The 25,976-nt window shown below is 43.2% G+C and overlaps 1 protein-coding gene across 1 annotated transcript in view; it reads left to right on the forward strand.

Annotated features, from left to right (window-relative positions):
- The window catches only part of LOC133138662 (myosin-binding protein H-like), a 65,214-nt gene extending 40,536 nt beyond the window's left edge, over positions 1-24,678 (forward strand). Inside the window, exon 4 of the mRNA XM_061257597.1 lies at positions 24,400-24,678. Coding sequence (XP_061113581.1) covers positions 24,400-24,678 — 279 coding nt within the window. The remainder of the gene's footprint in view (positions 1-24,399) is intronic.
- Positions 24,679-25,976: the final 1,298 nt, after the last annotated feature.

Consider the following 25,976-nt stretch of genomic DNA (forward strand, 5'->3'; position numbering starts at 1 on the left):
TGCTGTAAATATGTATTTGTGCCTCTCATGGTAATATACCTTTTGGATAAACCTGATTTGGGTGAATGAAAGGAAAGGAGACACCCCAGACTGTTTGGTTTCTTCTCCTTATCTCCGAAATCCAGGCCTTAGTTCTTGACCCTAAAAGTGAGTCACCCATCTATAATTTACAGCCAGGCCCACCAGGCAGGGGGCTAAAACACATGGCTTCTACAGAGACAGCTTTTGCCCAGTTTCCCCTCGGCTCCTGAATGGTTATGCTATCAAAGGTAGACTGTTACAAAATCTAGACCATTACACCAGTCGCACTGAACCAATCAGAATAACACCAAACATTACTATATTCTGACCTGGGATTATCATGAAACATCTTCATACCATCTCCAATATCCCTGTGCTCGAACCTGTCAGGAATGTGACAAAAGGGGGGCCCCCAGGGCCCAAGAAGGCACCTCTAAGAATCCTTCTCTAGCTCTCCCCCACAGGCATGTGTGCCAATGGTGGGGGCTAACAATGTATGCTCTAGGAGGGGGAAGTCAGCAAGCTGACCAGCGCATGAGACCAAATGTTACTTATGACTGGCTTACAATACCTATGGGCAATTTAGACTCTCAAATCAGCCTAACCTGCATGTCTTTGGACTGTGGGAGGAAACCGGAGTACCCGGAGGAAACCCATGCAGACACGGGGAGAACATGCCAACTCCGCACAGAGGGGGCTCGGCCGACGGGGATTCGAACCCAGCACCTCCTTGCTGTGAGGCGAAAATGATACAGTGAGGAAAATTTTGCATTTAGAAAATATTTAGTTAAATTGAATTTAGAATGTGTATTTTCATTGATACTATGTATTAAAGCAAACAGTTCATTGTGAAACACTTGTTTAATTCTGTTATAACTTGTTCAGCTGGATTATTATTATTGGAACTGAGGGGTGGACATTTTACTGGATCAGACATGGACAGGGGGCCATAACACAACTTCCAGGCTCCAGTAGTGATGGCTCTGTGTAGAATGTAGACAGTAGAATGTATCAGTGTGTAGCTGTAAAAGGGAAAGACCAAACTTCCAGTAACTTCCATAACATAACAGCATCTGGTAAGTTTTTGCTTCATAAAACATTATGAAATGAAATTATGAAACAAAATCCATTCTGTATTCCCATGTGCATTTCAGCTACTCGTCCTCAGGCTGTCATAGGCACAGATCCCCCAGCCTCAGTGATGTTCACAGGAGAAACCGTTACCTTGAATTGTGACATCAGCAAAGGGTCTGGCTGGAGATATTCATGGATGAGAGTTTTAGCCACAGACGTATCTTATTTATTTAAATCAACCCAATACTTAGAATTGCAATTTTTTGTGATGGTTTTCTGAGCTCTTTTCTGATATATTTTCAGGCACTACCTTTTTGTCACATTTCTGCAAATTTGGTAATTGATTTCACTTTGGCAATGAATTACAAATCAAGGAATCAATTCCCTCATGCTGAAGGCTGATTCCAATTGTCTTCCGCATGTGGTCTTATTAGTGTCTTTCAATTTAAGTCCCGCTTCTCATTGAATGGGTGCTTGTTTGTTGAATTCTCCATTTCACATTATTTTATGTTGCATTTGTGCCTTATATGAGGTATGATGATTCTCATTTACCTGTTGTGAGGGAGTTCATGGGAGCTGAACACGCAGAAATTCTCCGTCACCTTATGGTAGTGAGGACTGTCTGACAGACTTTCACCTGCACATTTCGTTTTTATGCACAAATATGAGACACAAAACGGTTGGAAGATAGGTTTCCTCTGGGAATTGAGACCCTGTTATCAACTTCCTTCAGTCTTAGCCAACATTACATTCATACTCCACGATAGCTGAGATTTCTGTTTCTGAGAACTCGCGGACACCTTTCGCGGGCCCAACTTTTGTCTCAGTCACTCAGTTGCTCATGCTGCTGTCCATCGCTCAGCTTCCTCGAAAAATGAATGACTTCTGGAAACTGGTCGAAAAAAAGTCACTCACTGTGAGAACACAGGGTGAGAAAAACCCATAGGAAAAACCTTAATATCAATGGTAAATTATATTCACTTGTATATAAACAATCATCACTGTTAAACCATTCCAACTGTTTTGTCATATTTTATGTTGCTTCTTCTACAATTACTTTCCACTGCAGTAATCAGGTGTTATTTAAAATATCAGGTAAAAATCCTTGAAAATCTGTGACTGGCTTGCCTTATATTAACCCAGTAAAAGCTGTTCCCTTGACAGATTGTGAGAAAAGAATAAAAACATTTGGCAATTTTTGTTGCCATAAAGTAGTTAGTGTATGAGGAGTGAGTGAGAGCTTCCATTCAGCTCCTTATCATGTGCATTGGGAATACAATGCAATGAATGGGAATGTCTATCCAAATGTGTAATGTCGAGGATGGGCCAGACGCGACTAAAGGTAAACCCCTATAAGCGTGTTTGCCACAAAATCCCGGAAGAGAAAGGAACTGGGATGTACAAATACAAATGGGGAATACTCCCGGAATAGAGGGAGGAACAGAAAATAATAAGGAAGAAAACTCTGATCAAAATCAGAATATAAAGCCCAAAACGGCTATGAGAAAATAAAAAGACCCTTAAAAAACAGGGCGACTACCCAATCAAAATAAGTGCTTAAGTTGAGCACTGAAACCCCCGATAACCGGCGATAAAATAAAAATACAACCTAGCAAAAGACGAGGCACGAAAATAAAACCTTGAGTCGCAGCTCAGGAGAAAAACGCAAACCAAAATACAGTTACCGGGGACACCGTCCCTCAACCACAGACTCACACGAGCCCAGAAAATAAAAAGAAAGAAAACAAAGAACCTATAGGAAGGCGTCAGTAATGTACACACACTCGCCAACTGATCACCCTCCTTACCTTTTTCTTTTAAGATTGTCAGAAAACCAGACCAGCACATTACCTGACTCAAATATCACTGAGTCTACCGTGTGCTTACCAGCTTTGTGCCAGAGCGAACAGTGGACACCAAAGCGTTGATCAACTGTCAGCACTGGCCTTAAATACTCTCAGGAGGAACGCTCCCCTGGCACTACTGAGGACCAGGTGAAAATAATGAGACCCTGCCCTCTGGTGGCCCCAATCGGTCGCTACCTCCCACCATGACAAAATGACAGCACTGAAGTCACTGAAATATGCTAATTAATCCATGATTTCATACAACCTTTTGTGACAACTCTGAAGTTTGCAGTTTTCTACAAGAAAGCGCTGGCACCGCAGAGTAATGGCCTACCCCTTGATGTTTTGAGAGATCAACTTGTTCATCACGGCTTTGACACAGTTCTGAGTACTCAGTTCTGAGTCAGGCCTGAAACAGAATTGGTGAAAAAGTTATGGAAATACCCAAATGCAGTATTGGGCATAATATTCCTAGCTATTTGTTCCATTCATGAGTTCATCTGCCAGATTATTTACTTTATTAGTATTGCGATGTCAAACAACAACATGGTTTTGTCATATTATGACTAGAGTGCAACACACTAATTACACCTGTTAAGAAGGCAATGATTTTCACCTGCTGTCCATCAACAAATCTCACCAATGTGAAGAGGAATTCAATTATTTTGGTATCATCTGGGAGTGAAACCTATCACTCCAATGACAGTAACTTTCTGCTCTTAATCAGTAATGTAAGGCTTAGTGGATTACAGACTCAATTGATGATATTGTTTTTCACATATAACACGTTGAGTTGGATGATAAGCATTATGGGATCTTGCAGCTCAGCCTCAGGCAGTAGTGACCCTGGATAATGGATGGCTGGAGATCTTCTTGATCATCACTGAAGGCAGTCTAACAATGAGGTGTGAGCTTCAGGGAACCTCGGCCAACTGGAACTTCATATGGTACAGAGATGGAGCACAGGTCTCACTAAACCACACTGGGGAGAGGCACACAGTGGGATTTTGGAATGGCTCCTATGATGGTGAATACAAATGTCAAGGAAACAGGACGGACAGAGCGTGCTACTCTCTCATCAGTGCAGACTTCATAACTACTAATATTTGTAAGTTGAATTAATCATTAAGACCACAGACAAGTAAAAGGTTAAATCCAGTGAAATAGCCATTGTACCCTAATGTATAACACAACTGGCTTCATGCAACATTAATTGAATCTTATACAATTCTCTTTCTTTTTTCATGTGAAGGACTCGTAACCAGTCCACGAACATACATTTCTTAAAACATTTGTGGCAAGAAATAAGCAATACAGTTGCTGAATGATTAATATTTGATCTGCAATGCCTAGTTTTAAAGTTTGAGCCGAGGTTCTGCACTGCAAGCCTCTCCATAGGAAATGAATGGAATGCGTATTTACATGATTCGTAGGACAGGTCGTGACCACTCGTAGATGTTGTTTCTACATAATAAAAAATACAAGTGATGGAAGAACAAATCTGTTCATACGAGTGGTTCTTGCATGAGGCCCATTGTTACTATTAATGAAATGTATTAGATTGCATTATTTTTGTTTTTAATTGCAATCTGTATCTGATTGATTGTATATTTTGGCAATTAAGGCCCACAATAAAAGGGGAAATACAATCCCTTAAAAAAATTATTCATGTCCCTTTGTCGTGAGCCATGGACCCCTTGCCGAGCTCAGTTCCCACGAGCAGTACCTCACCAGGAGGTGTCTCGGGGACGAACTCTCTTTTTCTTTAAGTACTCCGAACGTCCTGCTTTTTTTAACGTCTAAAAGCTCACTCCTTATATATCCTTAGCTGTGTACCTTTTTTTGATAAGAAATGTCCCCAATATACCGAGTGGGAAGACATTTATCTCTTATGCAACTTTTTTAATGAACATATTCATCACTATTGTTTGTCTCACTGTCATTTTCTCATACCTCAAAGGAAATTTCCCCAATACTTTATCTCATGTGCCCCTCCGGTTGGGAGTTTCCACCATCTCAGTATACGAGTGGAAAAACACTAGCTCTTATGTAATTTTTTAATGAACCTATTCATCACTGGTATTTGTCTCCCTGTCATAATCTCTCCTTGGACTCTCTCCAAACTTTGACTTCATACAAGCCAGAAGTTAGTGCCCTCCACCATCTCAACACACTCTTCAGGTGCCCCTCTCCACGGCGCCTTAAGGGATCTACAAAGGACATCCAGCCAATAGCTGAGTGTAAATCATCCCCCAACTCCTCTACAGTCAGTCCTTTGAATCTATCCAATAAATTATCAGATTATAATCAGGAAGGCCCTTAAAGCCTCTTAATATTCTTTCGGTATTGACATCCCTTCCGTTTTCCTTATCTTTTTGCTTTAGCCAGGCATTGTGCTCCTCCCCTGTAGGGTTGGGGTATTCCCCGACTGCTCGCTCAGCATGTTGAATCTCCTCCAAGGTTATGCTAGAACTCATTCTATGCATGGCCTCAGTCAGAACTTTAACCTTGCTCCTTAGTACTCTGAATCTAAGTCCCCCGACTTCAGACTCCTCCGCTGACAAGTAGGGCTGCTCATTATCTCTGAACCGCATATTTTTCCTCTTATGGGCGTTCTTGCTACCACCTCAATGGCGTGTGCGAGGGGTTAACAATGCATTCCGTCCTAACCCATCCCTGTCAATCAATCAGGGGGGCCTAGGGCCGGGTCCTCGACACCTTCTTGATTAAGATGAGCAAAAAAGGAATTCTCAAAAATGGATCATATCATTTTATACTAATGTATTTGCCCCAAAGAGTGTTTCATGAGATTGGTGATCATACAGTATGGGGAGGATCACTGACTAAAATCCTTCAGACCTTTTGCTCTGTGCTTGTTGCTTGCTCTCTTGCCCATCTTTATCAGGGATATGAACAATTTTGGATGGCACTATACTGTACATGAATACACAAGGCTGATTTTGCAATCCTGTATTGGTACAGGATTGGAATCTAGTTTTAATGTTTTGAAAACATTCAAAAGATTATATTATGCCTCATTACATCTTCCTGTTCTACCGCCACTGCAGGGCTGTACTTTATTGTGGGTGTTTCTGGTTCAGTCATCATTTTCGTAAGCCTGGTGGTGCTGGCAGTCAAATGCTTTAAGAAATGCAGGAAAAATCAGGTGTGTAGTAGTACTCTTTTACCACAGCTATACATTAGGCTATCCACTTTAAATGTACTAATGTATCAGCATTGCAAGTAAAGCTGAACATTTTGTATAGAAATGTAAATATATGCACAATTAATTTAATAAATTAATATATTTTCCTTTTTTTTTTTTTTTTCTCAGATTACAGACCTACATTTTATTTTAAAAATCTTTTGTGTCGAAGACTTTTGCACAATACTGTATATCTGGAAATAAATTAATAAATAAGAATGGAAATAAATCGAAAGATTTTATATAACTTCATATATTCATTGTACACACATACATACATACATACATACATACATCCTGTTAGTAAATCTAAGTTTTACCAGGAACCAGTAAGATGACCGTTGTCACAGGAAGAAGCAGATCCGATGTTCGTCATTAGAAAACAGGAAAGTTTATTACAATCAGTAAAATGTTCCAAAGAGCAATGGTGTTTGTGATGTTTTAAAGGATGACATTTGCATATATTCAAATATGTCTACAAATCCAAGTGTAACCTCTGATTGGTGGTAAGGAATTGCGCCTATCCCGAGCACCTCGGATTGGGCCATTCAAATCCTTAATGGTTGTGAGGCCTTGACCCGCTCCCCCCTGGAGTCCAGTTGAAAATCCCCAGAGGGGGAACCTTGAAACTGATAGCGGTCATTATCATATTTTTTTTACATTTTAGTCATTTGGCAGACGCTTTTAATCCAAAGCGACTTACAAGTGCATAGGTTCTACCATAAGTCAAAGCATCAGATCCAGAAACTAGCAAAATACACATGAAATGCTGTTCTAGACATAGTTGTCATCAGAAGTGCATTTTTTTTTTTTTTTTTGGGGGGGGGGCTTAGACAAGGATAGGGATATCAGAAAGGAGGGGCAGGGTAAATCAGGAGGGAGGACTAAGGTAGAGTTTGAAAAGGTGGGTTTTGAGTCTGCGTCGAAATAGGGGGAGGGATTCTGCTGTTCTGACAGTGGTAGGCAAGTCATTCCACCACTGAGGAACCAGAACGGAAAACAGGCGTGAACGTGCAGCTCGACCGCCAGGTGCACGTAGAGAGGGAACCGTAAGGCGACCAGAGCTGGCAGACCGGAGTGGTCTAGCTGGGGAGTAGGGAGTGATCAGGGATTGTATGTAAGGTGGGGCAGTCCCCTTAGCAGCCTGAAATGCCAACACTAGGGCCTTGAAACGGATGCGTGCGGCAATAGGAAGCCAGTGGAGGCCAATGAGAAGCGACATGAGCCGACCTGGGCTGACTGGTGATCAGGTGGGCTGCAGCATTCTGGACCAGCTGGAGGGGCTTGATGGCACACGCTGGGAGACCGGCTAGGAGGGAGTTGCAGTAATCCAGGGGGGAAATGACGAGCGCCTGGACTAGGACCTGGGTGGCTTTCTCAGTCAGGAGATGACGGATACGGCATATATTATACAGAAAGAACCTGCAGGTTCTGGCAGTGGAGGATACTTGCGGAGCCAGGGTGAGGCAGTTATCAAGAGTCACCCCAAGATTCTTTGCCGTACGGGAGGAGGAAACTACAAAGTCCTCAACAGTCAATGAGAGGTCGATTGACGGAGAGGACTTAGCAGGGATGTAGAGAAGCTCAGTTTTGGCAAGGTTGAGCTTCAGGTGATGGGAAGTCATCCACGCAGAGATATCAGCCAAGCAGGCAGAGATCCGTGTGGTGATTTGGGTGTCGGGGGGGAAGGAAATGAAGAGTTGGGTGTCATCAGCGTAGGAATGATAAGAAAAGCCGTGGGAAGAGATAACAGAACCAAGAGACATGGTGTATAGCGAGAAGAGGAGAGGCCCAAGAACCGAGCCCTGCGGGACTCCAGTTCGTAGGGGGTGAGGGTCGGAGACTGAGCCCCTCCAAGTCACCTGGTAGGAGTGACCAGAGAGTTAGGAGGAAAACCAAGCGAGTGCAGAACCTGTGACACCCATCCCAGACAGCAATGAGAGCAGAATCTCATGGTTGACTGTATCGAAGGCGGCCGACAGGTCGAGGAAGATGAGGACAGAGGAGAGGGATTTTGCTTTAGCAGAGTGGAGTGCCTCAGTGACCGCGAGCAGGGCGGTTTCAGTGGAGTGGCCACTCTTGAAGACTGGTTGGGGTCATGGAGATTGTTCTGGAGAAGATAAGTGGACAGTTGGGAGACCGCCCATTCCAGAGTTTTGGCGAGAAAGGGAAGAAGAGAGACAGGCCGGTAGTTGTTCAGGGCAGAGGGGTCAAGCATATGTGAAGTGGTCCAATACACAAATTTGTCTGTCTCCCAACAATACATACATATATATTATCCATCCATCCATCCATTATCTGAACCCGCTTATCCTGAACAGGGTCGCAGGGGGGCTGGAGCCTATCCCAGCATACATTGGGCGAAAGGCAGGAATACACCCTGGACAGGTCGCCAGTCCATCGCAGGGCACACACACCATTCACTCACACACTCATACCTACGGGCAATTTAGACTCTCCAATCAGCCTAACATGCATGTCTTTGGACTGTGGGAGGAAACCGGAGTACCCGGAGGAAACCCACGCAGACACGGGGAGAACATGCAAACTCCGCACAGAGAGGCCCCGGCCGACGGGGATTCAAACCCAGGACCTCCTTGCTGTGAGGCAGCAGTGCTACCCACTGCACCATCCGTGCCGCCTCATATATATTATATTATATTATATTTTTCACCAGCCGCCGGCAGTTGGACGCTGCAATTGTTAGGATAATTATTAGATCGCTAGTTTGCATTAGTAATTAGCAATTCATATAGACCTCCCATTTTGGAATGGAATGGCGTGTCAGCTATCCGCTATCACCACTGCCAAAAGAAATTACTTCCAAACAAAAATCCAGAATTCCATTTCTTACCCTCGTCAATTGTTCTCAATTTTCTCCTCTCTCCTCAGCACACCTCCCCCATCATCTCAGTCCTCGCTCACTGCTGATGACTTTGCAATATTTTTTGACGGGAAGGTTGCAGATATCCGCAGCACCTTCGCGACCACCACCACTTCTATGTCTGCCTCCCTTTCTGTGTCTGCCCCCTGTTTCTCCTCTTTCTGTCCCCTTACAGATGCTGATGTGTCTCACCTCTTGCTCTCCCACCGCCCTACTACTTTTGCCCTCGACCTCATCCCCTCAAACCTCTTTCAAGCAGTCACGCCTGACATCCTCCCGTTTGTCACCTCCCTTGTTAACTCCTCTCTGTCCTCTGGCTGCTTTCCCTCATCATTCAAGAGGGCCTACATCACTCTGCTCCTAAAGAAACCCACTCTAGACCCCTCCTGCATTCAAAACTACTGTCCGGTATCTCTCCTTCCTTTTCTATCCAAATCCATTGAACGAGCTGCCTCCAACCACCTCTCTCCAGAATAAACTGCTGGACCCCCACCAGTCCGGCTTCAGACCTGGCCACTCAACGGAGACTGCACTCCTCTCTGTCAATGAGTCCCTTCAGGCTGCACGAGCAACCTCTCTCCTCTGTCCTGATCCTTCTTGATCTCTCTGCGGCGTTCAACATGGTCAACCACTCCATCCTCTTAGCCTCCCTGGCATCTACAGGGATCTGTGGCACAGCCTTAGAGTGGATCAAATTGTATCTCTCTGGCCGGTCCTCCCAGGTGTCCTGGGCTGGAGGAGTGTCAACCCCTCGCCCCCTTGTTACAGGTGTCCCCCAGGGCTCAGTCCTCGGAACCCTCCTCTTCTCCATCTACACAAGATCCCTTGGCCCCGTTATCTCTGCTCATGGCATCTCCTATCATTCTTATGCCGATGACACCCAACTCTTTCTCTTCTTCCCCCCATCAGACACACAGGTCTCTACCCGTATCTGCGCCTGCCTGAGAGACATCCAGAGCTGAATGGGCAAACACCATCTAAAGCTCAACCCAGGTAAGACGGAGGTCATCTTCATCCCTGCTTTAACCTCTCCCTTCTCTGATTTCTCCATTTCACTAGGGGATGCCACAGTGACCTCATCCCCTACTGCAAGAAACCTTGGAGTGGTGATGGACAACAGGCTATCCTTCTCTGAGAACATTGCTACGGTGACCCGGGCGTGTAGGTTCTTCCTGTACAACATCCGGAGAATCCGACCCTTTCTCACCACCTACTCCACTCCTTGTTCAAGCAATGGTCCCGTCCCGCCTGGACTATTGCAATTCTCTGCTGGCTGGCCTTCCAGCATCTGCCATCAGACCCCTACAACTGATCCAGAATGCTGCAGCCCGTCTGGTATTCAATGTTCCCAGTCATTCACATGTAACCCCCCTGCTCCGCAACCTCCACTGGCTGCCTGTTATGGCTCGCATCAAATTTAAAACTTTGGTGCTCGCATACCAGGCAGTTAAACGATCAGCCCCTGTATATATTCAATCCCTTATCAAGACTTATACACTATTAAGACCCCTCCGTTCTGCCACTTTGTGCCGTCTGGCGCCTCCTCCTCGCCACACCTGCACCTCACGCTCAAGACTGCTGTCTGTCCTGGTCCCACGGTGGTGGAATGACCTCCCGGTGGATGTCAGAACGGCAGAGTCTCTGACCTCCTTCAAGCGCAGACTGAAGACCCATCTCTTCAGGCTACACCTTTCCCTCCCCAACTCACCACCATGATTAGCCTTAGACTGTAATGGCACTTATGTATAGATTGTATAGATATTGTTACTTGTATCGGGATTGTTATTTTTTTATTGGCTGTTTATTGTTGTATTCTAGCTGCAATTGTGGTATGCTAGTTTGAAAGTTGATTGTACTCTTAAAGAGTTCAGATTTTCTGTATGTTTACACTAGGACTCGGAACTGTACTGTCCTCTCAGGTCCTCTTTGCACTTGTTCTTGTGTTTGATTTGCACTTTGTTGTACGTCGCTCTGGATAAGAGCGTCTGCTAAATGCCATGTAATGTAATGTAATGTGTTACCAGATTTATTCATTCACATTTTTAAAATTATTTTATTTATTTTAGTATTATTACATGAGCTCATTTTTTCTATTAACACATTTCTGTATTCTTTGCTATTTATTTATTTATTTATTTATTTAATTCTGGGACTCTCTATGGCCCATAGGGGAGTCAAAAGTGAATATTTTAATGTGTGTCATTGTTTATCTTTGCTGGTGTGTCATTGTTTATCATTGCTTATGTGTCATTGTTTATCAGTGCTGGTGTGTCACTGTTTATCATTGCTTGTGTGTCATTGTTTATCATTGCTGGTGTGACATTGTTTATCATTGCTTGTGTGTCATTATTTGTCATTGCTGGTGTGTCATTGTTTATCATTGCTGGTGTGGCATTGTTTATCATTGCTGGTGTGTCATGATTTATCTTTGCGATTTCAGAAGTTCGAATCAAAAACCAGCTTGATGGGGATGAGTTTTACTCCAGGTTAAATGGATGTTACATAAGTGCAGGTGAGACTGAGTTCTGTTGCTGTTACACTGCGTGCCAAATGTTTGTTGAATTCTGGCTTTTTTTCCTCTCTTCTCCAGATCATGGATTAACAACTGCTGTGTATACCCCTTTCTACAGAAACTGAAGGTCAAAATACAAATTTCACACCTGCGATTGACAAATTACCCTGGCACTAAACTAAAAACCATGATACTTTGACAGATGTTGTCTTCATTTATACATTACTCTATTGAGATCAAGCTCCATATATGTTCTTCCAATGTTTTCCCTCAACCCCTCTGATTTATTGGCAATAGGTTCTGAAGCAGTCATCGGCCAGCATTGTTTCTACTTAGCTGTTCAGTTGACACCATTAAACCAAGGTAAGTTTAAAATGAGCTGTGATTAATTCAGTGATTTTTCGTAATCATTCTCTGTGATTGTATAGATTGATTTCTTGTATTTTTCTTGCATGAGTGTTGTTAAAATCTTATTAGTTAAAGTTCTGTTACTGATATTATGTTATGATCAGGCATCAGGCAAAATATTGGCATAATCCTTGCATGCACTGTGATAGCAGGTCCTGTTCTATAAGTGGACACGGGAATCCATATTCACTCAGTCTTACCTTCATATGTGAGGAAATGTACTATATCATACTATATGTATATCCCACTATGTGTCATACTATATTTTTTAAATATCTTATATAATTTAAGGTCACCATGTTGCCCATTAAATAATGATATGCTGTTGGATATTCATTTCCTATTCTGAAGCAGTCTCCAAAACTGACTTGATGAAAATGTATTAAATAATAAAAGGTACAATAGGTCAGATAGACCATTTTAAATCCCTTCCTATCATGGAAAAAGGCTCACTGACATGGTGACTCACCCTCTGCCTGTGTTTATAGTCCTTATATTTGCGTTTCAAAATGTGCAGTTGATGGGCCAACACACCAAAACATTGTATAGCTGTACAATAATTCAAGCTCATTGATTGGAAATTGGTTCTAATTACCACAGCCAATGGCATGGGGTTTCAACGTCAGCACAGAGAAGGGGAGGGATAAACAGTGTTATGGTTTGAGGGTGTTTGTTGCTGAAATTCCTCTCTTGACCATTAGAAGTCCGAAATTACCTATTGTACCTTTAATATAATAAATTATTCTAATGCAGGAGTCCTCAACCCTGGTCTTGTGGGGCTGTAATATGTCTTTCTTTTCATTGTTACTCAATGCTTAATTTTTCAAATAAATTGAATTTGTCATTTTGCTGACGGTTTTATTCAAAGTGACATTTTCATAAACTTTAGTTACAGATCTTATCGTGGCAACACCAGGAATTGAACCACCAAGCAAAAATGTTTTTTTGCCTATTTTTTACAATTTACAATACAACTTATATTCTTTTGACTCTGTACACCAGCACATTGGATCTGGATGAGGTTAAAGTGCAGACTGTCACCTTTTTTTGAGGGTATTTACATTTATTTTAATTTCTTGGGTGATCCATGTAGGAATTACATCCCTTTTTATAAATCTTTTTCTTTTTATACCCTCAAATTAAAGGAGACAGTCTGCACTTCAACCTCATATCCATCATCCAATTTCAAATTTCATTTCTTCATAAATTCCTTCAAAGTTTCACGGAGGTGTATGTATATGTAGCATGTTTCTAGAATTCTCTTCCCACTTCTTTGCTGTGCGTCAGCTGACAAGTGACCATCCAACAGCCTGGTGTGCTCAGTTCTGCTCTGACAGGCTCCCACACATTGGTTTCTCTGAGCTTAATTACCCCTGATGGTTTTTAGCTGTGTGAGCTCTATATTAAGGTCTCTGTTGCCTAGGCTCTGTGTAAGCAGCTCCGAGCCATTTGCTGCAGAGCAGCAGCCCGTGTTGCCTCGCTAGTGTGTAGGGGGTGTGGACACAGTTTAGTGGGTTCTCTTAGCAAGACGTATACTTAGCTCTGTGGTTGTTTTTTTTTTTTTGAGACAGAAGCATTTGAGCCTGCCTAAATAGCATTTGAGCCTGCCTAAATCCACAGAAGAACTGTGGCTAGTTCTCCAAAATGTTTGGAACAACCTACCTGCCGAGTTCCTTCAAAATATGTGCAAGTGTACCAAAAAGAATTGATGCGGTGGTCATATCAAAGGGTGGTCATATCAAATTTTGATTTTTTTCTGTTCATTCACTTATTCTGTTCATGCATTTTGTTAATTGATAAAAATAAACTATTAACATTTATATTTTTGAAAGCATTCTTATTTTCCAGCATTTTTTCACACGTGCCTAAAACCTTTGCACACTACTATATATATATATATATATATATATATATATATATATATATATATATATATATATTGTGGTGCCTCGGGGTGGATCCTGAGGTGCAGAGGGTTTTTTCTGTGTTTTTTTTTTTTCGGGGTATCGGTGATAGTGCCCCCCCTCAGGGCAAGGGTAGGAGAAATAAAAGGGGCTTCCTCCCTCCTCCCCTCTTCGGCCGCGTCAGGGCTGGCGGGAAACACAAAGACAGGGGGTGAATAGGAAGGGATTTTATCTGGCTCACGTGACCGGCGTCCATTTCCAGGTCTTCGGTGTTGCCGTCCGTAAAGGCGGGGTCTTCCTCAGTTTCAGTATGGCAGGGCGTTGCAGGTCCTTCCTCTCTCTGCCTTCCACACTCTCACACGCTCAGGAATGGCACCGACTGAACCTGGCTGCAGCCTCGACCGCACCTTAAATCCCATTCCCTTTACCTTAAACCAATATATATATGTGTATATATATATATATATACACATATATATATTGGTTTGGCCTTGTCTCTGTTTTTTAATTTCTCATCCTCATAATGATTTCCTTGACTTTCATTGGCACGATTGTGGCAATAGCAGACTCCAAAGGCAATGAAAAGCCTCAAAACAAGACTCAATAATGAAAGCTCTCATAGCTACCAGCAATAAGGAAGCGATCAAACACACATGACTAATTAGAAACACGCAAAGTAATTTGTCCCGAACATTATGGTGCCCTGAAATGGGAGGGACTACGTATGTAAAAAAAGAGCTGTAATTCCTATATGGTGAAACTAAAATAAAAATACCTTTTTAAAGTACCTGAGAATGTGAATTGAACCACAGGTGAATTGTTTGATGACAAATCTAAAATTGTGGGGTACAGAGCCAAATGTACATTATGGAGCTCACTGTATATTTAAATATTTATTTCTAGCATCTCAATATGAATTTGATAGTGTATGTGGATGTTATGTGGAAAATTAAACCAGTGGAATGTGTTTTGATGAATGTGAGGGCTTTATGCTTTTGGTGAGATGTTGCATGCAATAAAACACACAACTGTCCTAATTGCTTCTGGTTCCTTCCTAAATCAATTCAGAAGTCAAAAAGTCTCTTGGAGGTGTACATTCTAAGCATTATGCATGTATTCTTTTACATTAATTGTGAGGATAATTAATAAGACTATGCTCTAACCTATTAAAACGTTGTATTTCAACCTTTAGGTATGTGACTGGGTTTTTCTTTACAGACAGGAAATGGAAACCTGAGAACTTTCACTTATTTAAATCTAGGTACTGCATTTTATTTATTTTTTTGCATGTTCTGACCATGTCCCCCAGATACTGTCTGTTACCTTGCATTCTCTTCTGCAAATAATCACATGCTTTAAGATTAGTACCTGCGCTAGGCTGTCCCACTGAAACTGCCGGTAGCCTGCTGTTGTTTCACGTCTGTTCTTGACTGGAAGCCATTTTGTGTCATCTCCCCACTTCCTTCAGAACAACTCAAATGCATCAAAATCAAAGATATGTTGAAAGCCATAGATGAAATCAGAATGTTTGTAAACAAAGGTCGCTAAAATACTTACGGGTGGCCACTCAGCCGCGGAATGGAGTAATGTTACTTAAAATTTGACTGAACCAGAGCTGTGTAGAAACCGTTAGCTAGTTAACTATTTCTTGTTCAATTTTTAATCATTCTTTTTATATTCCAACATTGACTTTACATGTTCAGACCTTGGTTAAATGACACAGACAACACAGCCTGCTATTAACATTCCTCAACCTTATCCACCCAGAACTAAGTTATTTGACATCAAGGTGATTTCATCTATAGGCCTGCAATGAAATGCATTGACTTCAGTTAACATGGCAACAAATTTAAATTCCAAGTATTAACGAGTTTTTGCGAATTATGTTCTTTCTAGAGAACCAATTTGTGCAGGCCTTCATATTTATTACCTGTTAAACATGGGCTACAGTTTATTAGAAAAACGTATTTGGTGTATTTGGCAATTGCTTAATTTTTTTTTTTAAAGCTATCCAACTCTGCTTGGCCTACACAGACATATCTCCCAGAAAACGTTGCATATCAGAAAACAAACGAGATGATTACCAAGAGAGGACATGCAGGTTTTCCCTTGAGTTACTGAAACTATGGTTTATTAAACTCCATTTGGTATGAAATGTATCTCATCTGATTCCTTGTATTTACCGGATTACATCCATACCCAACAGATTACCCTTATGTTTTAGTATGTTGCAGTTATCATGAAACTTCCCTCCTGATTATCCATTTTACATGCAATTCCTGTTACCATTACATAAGACTTAATGCAATAATACAAGGATCACATGGGCAATGTTTTCAAGGTTTTACCAGGTCTATTTACTATCTCAATAGCAGTTTTGAATATTTAATCTAGGAGAGCAGTCACCGGTGTAATGACAGCAGTGCCCAAATGAGGGCACTGTGGCATTGTCCGTAGTCTTTCCCCTTGGAAGTGACCAGGTATGAGGTCACAGGAGAGGTCACTAATGTTCTGCAGCGCACTCTTTTCCAAGATCCCTGTGACCTAACTGCCCTTAAATCACTTCATACAGCCACCCCTTATCTCTTTCGGCGCCGATGGCCTGAACCTCCCCAAAGGTAGTCCAAACAGTTTGACACATACCAGAAGCCCCAACTCTCAGGTTTCCCACACAAGGCAACCCTTCCTGAGTCCCACTTTGCCTTCGGATACCCAGGGTCGTAGGGCTGACTGTGGGTTGAGGTGTGCTCTGTAAGGAGCGGATCAGATGTTGGATGGTCAGGGGGGAAAAGGTTGCAAGATATTATATCTATGAATGTAGTTGGGAGTTTTCATGATAACTGCATTATGCTGAAAATATGTTTTGTGCCTCTCATGGTAATATACCTGATTTGGGTGAATTAAAGGAAAGGAGACAAAACCCCAGATTGCTTGGTTTCTTCTCCTTATCTCTAAAATCCAGGCCTTAGTTCTTGACCCTAAAAATGGGTCACCCATCTGGAATTTACTCCCACCAGTGAGACCTTAGTCAGGGAGCTAAAACATATGACTTCTACAGAGACAGCTTTTGCCCAGTTTTCCCTCGGCTCCTGGATGGTTATGATATCAAAGGTAGACTGTTACAAAAACTAGACCATTACACCAGTCGCACTGAACCAATCAGAATAACACCAAACATTACTATCTTCTGACCTGGGATTATCATGAAACATCTTTATGCCATCTCCAGTATTCCTGTGCTCAAACCCTTCAAGGAATGTGAGAAAAGGGGGGCTCCCCAGGGGGCCCAGGAAGGCTCCTCCAGGAACCCTTCTCTAGCTCTCCCCCACAGGCATGTGAGCCAAAAGGTGGGGGCTAACAATGCATGCTCCGGGAGGGGGAAGTCAGCAAGCTAACCAGCGCATGACACCAAATGTTACTTATTACTGGCTTACACACATCAGGAGGGATTGTGGACCATTCCTCAATGCATGTCCTTGCAAGATCATTCACATTATTGGGTTTGTGTTTATCAACAGTCCTCTTCAGTTCAGGCCACATGTTTTCGAATGGATTGAGGTCCGTCACCTGAGATGGCCATTGCAAAACACACATTTTGTTGTCACAGAATTATTTATCTGTGGATTTTAACCTATGCTTTGGGTCTTTGTCCTGCTGGAAAGTCCACCTGCAGCCAAGTCTCAGCATTGTGGGAGAGGCAACCAGACTGTCAGCCAAAATTGTCCTTTAAACCATTGATCTTAGTGCCCCTGGAATTCTCAAATTAAAACAAGTCCCAATACAGCACTGACCCACCACCATATTTCACTGTGGGTATGAGGTGCCTTTTATGCATCTCTCTTTTGATGCTGAAAATGTTGATCTGACCAACATGATTACAAATGTTTGTGTGTCTGACCAAAAAATTGTATTTGGTCTCATCAGACCACAGAACCTTTGTTCAATCATAATTTGAATGACCAAATGAGACCAAAAGTTAATGCTTATAATGCAGATACAGCATCATCATGTTTGGCATCGAAACAGAGATGCATCACAATAATTATATTATTCATTTATTTATTTATGAATGAATAATATAATTGGACTGGATAATATAATTACAGCTGTACAATTATTTGCACATTTCCCAAATTGCACTCCAGGCAAGCGATAACTGAAACTCTGTATAATATTGCTTATTATGCAAGTGAAGACTACATATCTAGTGAGAAAAAATACCAGTTCGCTATCAGTAGCAACGAGCAAATTATCCATTTAGGATATTTGTATATTCAGCAAGCTAATACCCTTGTTGCTACCAATAACAAACTGGTATCGTTTTATAGCTAGATATGTAGTATTCACTTGGATAATAAGCAATAGTATAGAGTTTCATTGATCGCTTGTCTGGAGTGAAATTTCGGCAGCTACACGTTCCTTTTATCTCTTTATGTGTTCAATCATCCGTGTTTAGCTAAACCTTGATTTGTCTCAAACTGTAAGTTGCAGCTGCATCGTTTGTGGCAGACTATCTTAGTTATATAGCCAGCTAGTTACTTAGAATAAATAAGTTGCTTGCTCATAATATAGTTGGTTAGCTAAAGTGAAAACTTCAAAAAGACGAAAAATATAAATAGTGTTGTGTAGCACACTAAAATCAACATTTCATAAAGTCACCTCAGTCATTTTTTTTCTCGAACACTATGAAAAGACAGCAGGCTCTGTCACGTTTGTCACTGTAAGCTTTCCAAAAGAGTGCATGAGAACACGCTTTATATTACGCAATATATTCATAGCCTGTGGGAAGGATCAGTGTTGTGGTTTGAGGATGTTTTTTGTTGCAATTCCTCTCTTGACCGTTAGGAGTCTGAAATGACCTTTTGTACCTTTAATATAACTATTTCCAGGGTTTCGCAGAGTTTCGCTGAGGTTCCCCAGAGAGAGGAAGTGGTGGAGCCATCTTGGGGTTCAATCACAGTCCAGTAAATCATAGAGGGGCTTTTCATTACAAGGGCGGGCACCTTACGACACTTACGCAGTAGGGGGGGCAGATAGTATGGGGAATATGTTGCTGTCGGGAGCGGGAAAAGCACCAGCTGACTCCCGCCCCCTCCACGGGTTCCTATTATTCTTATGCAGAACCCACCCACCACAAGGAGCTCAGAACAAAGCAGGTAAAGGGCAAAAGCTTTATTTTATTTATTATAAAAAAACACAGAGCACGCCACAAACTCGCACCAACCCCACCCCCCTTCGACTTCCCCACTACTCCTACAACACCACTCCCCCCCTCAAATGGGAAGTCAACTAACACGGGCGGGGTCTCACACAAAAAAAAGAAAACCCAACCCCCCGAAACAATCTTCTGTCTCCTCTCCCGCTGTGCAATATAGTCTCAGGGCAGCTGACCTGCACCCCAAACCACTCTGCCGTACACTGCACGCTGGATCTGTTGCACTGTCCGCACTCAGCGTCCTCGCTGTTCCACCGATGGGGAGTGAGCTGGTGCTGGCTCCGGTACTGGTCCGCCCATTGTGTTGCAGCCACGTGGGAGACTCGCAGTTCCCTCCGCCCTCGTCAGGGTGAGAGTAGTCTCTCTGCGTCGTTTGTTAGCAAAGTTGCACGGTCGTTGCCATGGCACCAGTCCGGCTCCACACAGCGCCGCTCCTCCAGAATCGCCCAGCGTTGGTCCCACTTAATAGCAGTATCGCACGTGTAGCGTACACATTGTAAAACCCCACGCTAACCCAACGACGGAATTTAGCGAGGGCTGAAGGTATCAGCTATAAGGTGGGGGTAGAGCGGAGAGCCAGGGGCGACCAGAGGAAGAACCCGACTGAGCGAACGCGCTAGGGTTCGCCCCTGAATGCAGGGGTTGGTTTACAGGGATATACAGGATATCTACTCCCAAAAGAAAGGGAGGAACAAAAACTAACCCGAAGGCGATTCTTAATAAGGAAACAGAAAACAAGCCCAAAACGGCTGAAGTAAAATAAAACAACCCTCACAAAACAGGGCGAATAATGAAATCACTCTTTGTGCTTAAAGGCGAGCACAGATACTGATAAACGAGGAGTTCAGAAATAAAAGTACAACCTAGCCAAAAAACGCTAGGCATGAAACAAAAAACCCATGAGGCGCAGCTCAGGCAAAACACAAACTAAAATACAGATACCGGGGACAACGTCCCTCTACCACCGGCTCACACGAGCCCAAAACAAAAATGAAAACCCTTAGGGAAGGCGTCGGTGAACCCAACAACTAAACCGAGCGCCTTCCTTACCTTTGTTCTTTTCTTTCTTTAAATTGTATTGCTTTGACACACACACCTGCACAGAACCTGACTCGAATAAACACAGCGTCTACCTTGTGCATTTACCGGCTTTGTGCTAGGGCGAACGGTAACACAGAAGCACTGAAGACCAGTCAGAACTGGCCTTAAATACTCTGCTGGGAGGCAATTCCCCTGGTGCAAACGAGGAACAGGTGTTACCAATTATCCTAGGCCCTCTGGCGATCACCACGGGTATTACCTCCCACCATGACATCAGCGTGCTCGTCCTTCTGGTGTTGCTGAAAGAATACTAATAGGGTTAAAAATTTGTGGCCGCTATGCGGAGATTCTAGATCAGCCAATAAATAAACCACGATACAAAGGCAGTAGTACCACTCTGCCTTCCGCTCTTTACTGGTCCGGGCTGACCAAGAATCTCCACAATAGGGCCAATATATTCACCTTTGTTTATCTGACTCCATTTTAGAATAATAATTTAGATTAGTTATCCACATTAGGTGGATTTCTTATTGATAATTTTGACTTGATCGCTACAGGAATCCTGTACTGTGATTTACTCTCCGAACAGTCCTCTGCTGGTACCGCCGCATGTCACATCGCGCGTTATGTGCACGTCTCACGAACTGACTAGCTATCTGTAGTCATCACAGAGGTTGCAGGAATAGCTACTCTTGGGTATATCTGTTTACAGCCTAGGGAGGCCCAAGCAGACCAACCTAGCTACGGCTGTGCTCGACATGAATGAACTACCACGCGGAGGCAAGGGATTTACCATCATAGGTCTACGGGTGCTATGCGCCGTGATACATTAAGCGTGAATATTCATCCTCCCTAGACCAGTTTGACGGGGTAAACCAAGCATTCCCTGTATAACTTTGAGTGTCAGTAAGCGAAACCACACAGATAAAGTTTTAACAATTTATTTTACCAGGCAGGTTACATACACGTAATTACATACTAGTTCCAAATCAAAAAACATTACAACGGAAACCAAATTATGGAGTCTTAAAAGTCATACCTGGTAATAAAAGCTACATACGGGAGTCTGGCTACAGACACCCTGTACGTAGAAATTACGTGCACTGTGTGCACGGGAGGCTGATTGCATTCTCCCAGATTGCTTAGTTTGCTGTCCTTAAATCCAAAATCTGGCCTTTGATGTTAACCCTAAAAATGGGTCACCCATCTGTAATTTGGAGCCACGCCTCCCCAGGAAGCGCAGGGGGGTTGAGGCACATGGCTTTCACTGGGGCAGAGCTCCACACAGTTTCTCTGTTACAGCAGAGTGGTTTGGGGTGCAGGTCAGCTGCCCTGAGACTATATTGCACAGCGGGAGAGGAGACAGCAGATTGTTTCGGGGGGTTGGGTTTTCTTTTTTTCCTTTTTTTTGTGTGAGACCCCGCCCGTGTTAGTTGACTGAGGGGGGGGAGTGGTGTTGTAGGAGTAGTGGGGAAGTCGAAGGGGGGTGGGGTTGGTGCGAGTTTGTGGCATGCTCTGTGTTTTTTTCTCTGTGTTGCCAGCCCATGAATCAGATTGATCCCTAAAATGATACTGCTTACCTTGCACTGTCCACTAAATAAACACCCCATCCATCCATAATCTTAACCAATTCATCCTGAACAGGGTCGCAGGGGGGCTGGAGCCTATCCCAGCATACATTGGGCGAAAGGCAGGAATACACCCCGGACAGGTCGCCAGTCCATCGCAGGGCACACACACCATTCACTCACACACTCATACCTACGGGCAATTTAGACTCTCCAATCAGCCTAACTTGCATGTCTTTGGACTGTGGGAGGAAACCGGAGTACCCGGAGGAAACCCACGCAGACACGGGGAGAACATGCAAACTCCACACAGAGAGGCCCCGGCCGACGGGGATTCGAACCCAGGACCTCCTTGCTGTGAGGCGGCAGTGCTACCCACTGCGCCATCCGTGCCGCCTATGTTTCAACCAATGACTATGAATTATTGTACAGCTATACAATGTTTTGGTCCATTAATTGTATATTTTGAAGCCTGACTATATACACAGGCAGAGGGTGAGTCAACATGTCAGTGAGCCCTTTTCAATGATAGAAAGGGATTTACAATGGTCTTCTAACAATGTTTTAACACAAAACTCTTACGTGTTCTACCTTTAATGACTGAACCAAACAAACCACCAAACATGTCCTTGGTGTGTGTGTTCCTGGTTACAAGCACAAACCTTCTGGCAAGTGGCTGAGAAACACTGTAGTAGGGGACCTCTGAGGAATATTTTGCCCTTGCCAAGAGAAAGGTCCCAGTGCCCTGCCAGACACAATCTGCTTTTGGAAACCCTATCAGGCCTTGTGACTCCCCTGTGGCACTGTGTGACAGAGTGCAGCCCAGGCAGGGACGTGGCCGATAAAACGTATCCCTGGGAACAGGGTGCTGATAACCAGGAATGCGGCCGGTGGCTTCTTCGTCTCCAGAGCCTCCACCTGGGTCTTTTTGGCAGCCATTTTGAGCAGCAGCTGCCCGCTTATCAGCTCTCTCCCCCGCCCTCCTCTGTTTTAAAGGAGTAACATGGTGATTGGTCACACTTTGTCACTTTTCATGTGCAATTTGCACAAGAGGGCATTGAAGAAACACGATGAAAGTATTAGTTTGTGTCCGTTCTGTAGTTTTGGAGAAGTAAGCATTTAAAATGTATCATCCTATATTCAAGCGGTTGAGAATGTTCTCCTCGTAGCATGTCACACGAGGATAACCACTCCCCTATACACAAAGTTTGCACCACTGGCCTCCAGGCAAGACCGGGCCTCCGCCCCGCCTCTAAATTGCTCCTGTTGGTGGAAAACCAATGCTGACCGCAAAGGCCGCTCCTTCTGTGAAGGTTTGCTAAATAGCTAAGTTTTCCGGAATGTAATTTAGAAATACGGATACATTTTTTCCAGAAAGAAAGAAAATGGCGCAAAACTGAGAGACTGCCTAGTGTGTTGGACATTTCAATGTCATCAAGGTGAAATCCTTGACTAATATGAAGACCTGTTTTTGCGATACGACATCGAACCACTGGTGGCTCGCGTCGCGGTATGTTTGGATGTAGTTTTCCGGGCAGAGGACAGATATGAGGTGCCTTGGCAAGGCTGATTCTGATTCATTTAAATAGTGACTCGTCATGCAGAGCAGTAATGAAGTCAAATGCCAAAAAACAGTATAGTAAATAACATCTATAATATACTGTAGTCCCTGCAATGAACTCCCAGTCTCCCTCTGTGTGACGGGGGGGCTTCAGTATTAAATGATGGTCTAAAAGGAAATTATTCTGTGTAACCCATGCAGCTAGAGCTGATAACCAAACTCCTCACTTCGAAGAGTAATGAATAATTTAGGCAATGTGGCACAGTGTTTTGAGGTAAACATGCATTGCAGCTGTGTAGCACAAGTGCCCTTGATATACACCTAGTGAGCAATTTATTCGGTAGACCTGTACACCAGCTTGTTAATGCAAATATTTAATCAGCCAATCATGTGGCAGCAACTAAATGCATAAAAGCATGCAGACGTGGTCAAGAGGTTCAGATGTTGTTCAGGCCAAATGTCGGAATGGAGAAGAAATGTGACTTTGACCGTGGAATAATTGTTGGTGCCAGACAGGGTGGTTTGAGTATCTCAGAAACTGCTGATCTCCTGGGATGTTCATGCACAACAGTCACTAAAGTTTTCAGAGAATGGTGTGAATAACAAAAAACATCCAGTGAGCAGCAGTTCTGCGTGCAAAAACGCGTTAATTAGAGAGGTCAGAGGAGAAGGGCCAGAGTGCTCAAAGCTGACAGGAAGGTGACAGTAACACAAATGACCACACATTACAACAGTGGTATGCAGAAGAGCATCTCTGAACACACAACACATCAACCCTGTGGATAGGCCACAGCAGCAGAAGACCAATAATAAGTCTAAAGAAATAGGTTGAATAAATACCTAATAAAGTGCTCAGTGAGTGTAAATCAAGCATATAATAACATTACATTACATTATAATTGGTTAGCCGACAATGTTATCAAAAGCAACTTACAGTTGTTTTGTCACAGGGGACAATCCCCTATGGAGCAATGTGGGGTTAAGGGCCTTGCTCAAGGGCTCAACAGCTCTTATCATTGGCTGCATTGGGGCTTGTGAACCACCAACCTTCCAGGTCCCAGTCATGCACGCTAGCCACTAGGCTTATTCTGCTCCACGCAACATGCTGCTCATGGTGACGCTAACGTGACCAAACCCCCCCTTCCCTCCCTGTCCCCAGCCCAAGATCGAGTGGCTGAAGAACCAGATGATCATAGGCGACGATCCCAAGTTCCGGCAGATCAGCAACCAGGGTGTGTGCTCCCTGGAAATCCGCAAGCCGTGCAGTTTCGACAGCGGGATCTACACCTGCCGGGCCCGGAACCCCCACGGGGAGGCCGCCGTGGCCTGCAAGCTGGAGGTCAGACGTGAGTCACCGCAGTCGGCCCGTCTCATTGGACCAGGACGGAAGCCGTCCTCCTTTGAACCTGCTGAACCAACACCGAGTCTGGCCCTGTGATTGAGTTTCATTGGGGAATTATAATACTCCGGCTTGCAAAGTTTCACTCATTCAGACAGAAGCAGAACGTGATCTGGCTTAGTTTTGTGAACATTTTTTTAGTAAGGAGTTACAAACAGGAACTTGTTCATTCAGGGGCATGGATATTGAAACAATTTATTTCTGTGAAACAATTTATTTCTGTTTTAATTAATAATTTCCTAATTCTAGTAAATGCTTATTTAAAATAATATAGTAGATACATTTTTTACAAATGTTATTTATTAGTGAATATATCTATTTATTTATCTATTTATATAAGATATTTAAATATTAGAGTAATTGGTGACTGGTTATTCAAACACGAGTAAAAAAAGTAATTGGTGACTGGTTATTCAAGAAAAGAGGAAAAAAGTCATTGGTGCTTATTATTAAAAATTGTACAGTGGGAGCAATAATTATTTGATCCCTTGCTGATTTTGTAGGTTTGCCCAGAGAGACAGAATATCACAAAATAATCCACAATAACAACATTATATAAATTTTATAAATGTATTATCGTATTTTTGCATGAAATAAGTATTTGATCCCCTACCAATCAGCAATAATTCTGGCTCCCACAGACCAGTTAGTTTTCCATTGAGAAGCACTCCTAATCTCAACTCATTACCCAAAACAGCTGTGTCAACTCATTACATCGTTATGTAGCTGTATAAAAGACAACTGTCCACACAATCAATCAGATTCCAACGGTTTCACCATGGGCAAGACAAAGGAGCTGTCTAAGGACATCAGGGACAAAATTGTAGACCTGCACAAAGCTGGGATGGGCTACAAGAAAATAAGCAAGCAGCTTGGTGAGAAGGTAACAACTGGAGCAATTATTAGAAAATGGAAGAAACACAAAGTCACCGCCAATCTCCCTCGGTCTGGGGCTCCACGCAAGATCTCGCCTCGTGGGATATCAATGATCATGAGAAAGGTCAGGGATCAGCCCAGTACTACACAGGAGGAGCTTGTTAATGACCTGAAGGCAGTTGGGACCACAGTCACAAAGAGAACCATCAGTAACACACTACACCATGAAGGATTAAAATCCTGCTGCGTGCGCAAGGTTCCTCTGCTGAAGAAGGCACATGACCTCCTTCAAGCGCAGACCGAAGACCCATCTCTTCAGGCTACACCTTTCCCTCCCCAACTCACCACCATGATTAGCCTTAGACTGTAATGGCACTTATGTATAGATTGTATAGATATTGTTACTTGTATAGGTAATGTTATTTTTGTATTCTAGCTGCAATTGTCGTATGCTAGTTTGA

Source organism: Conger conger, chromosome 10 (assembly GCF_963514075.1).
Source record: "Conger conger chromosome 10, fConCon1.1, whole genome shotgun sequence".
In the NCBI taxonomy this organism is placed as follows: Eukaryota; Metazoa; Chordata; class Actinopteri; order Anguilliformes; family Congridae; genus Conger; species Conger conger.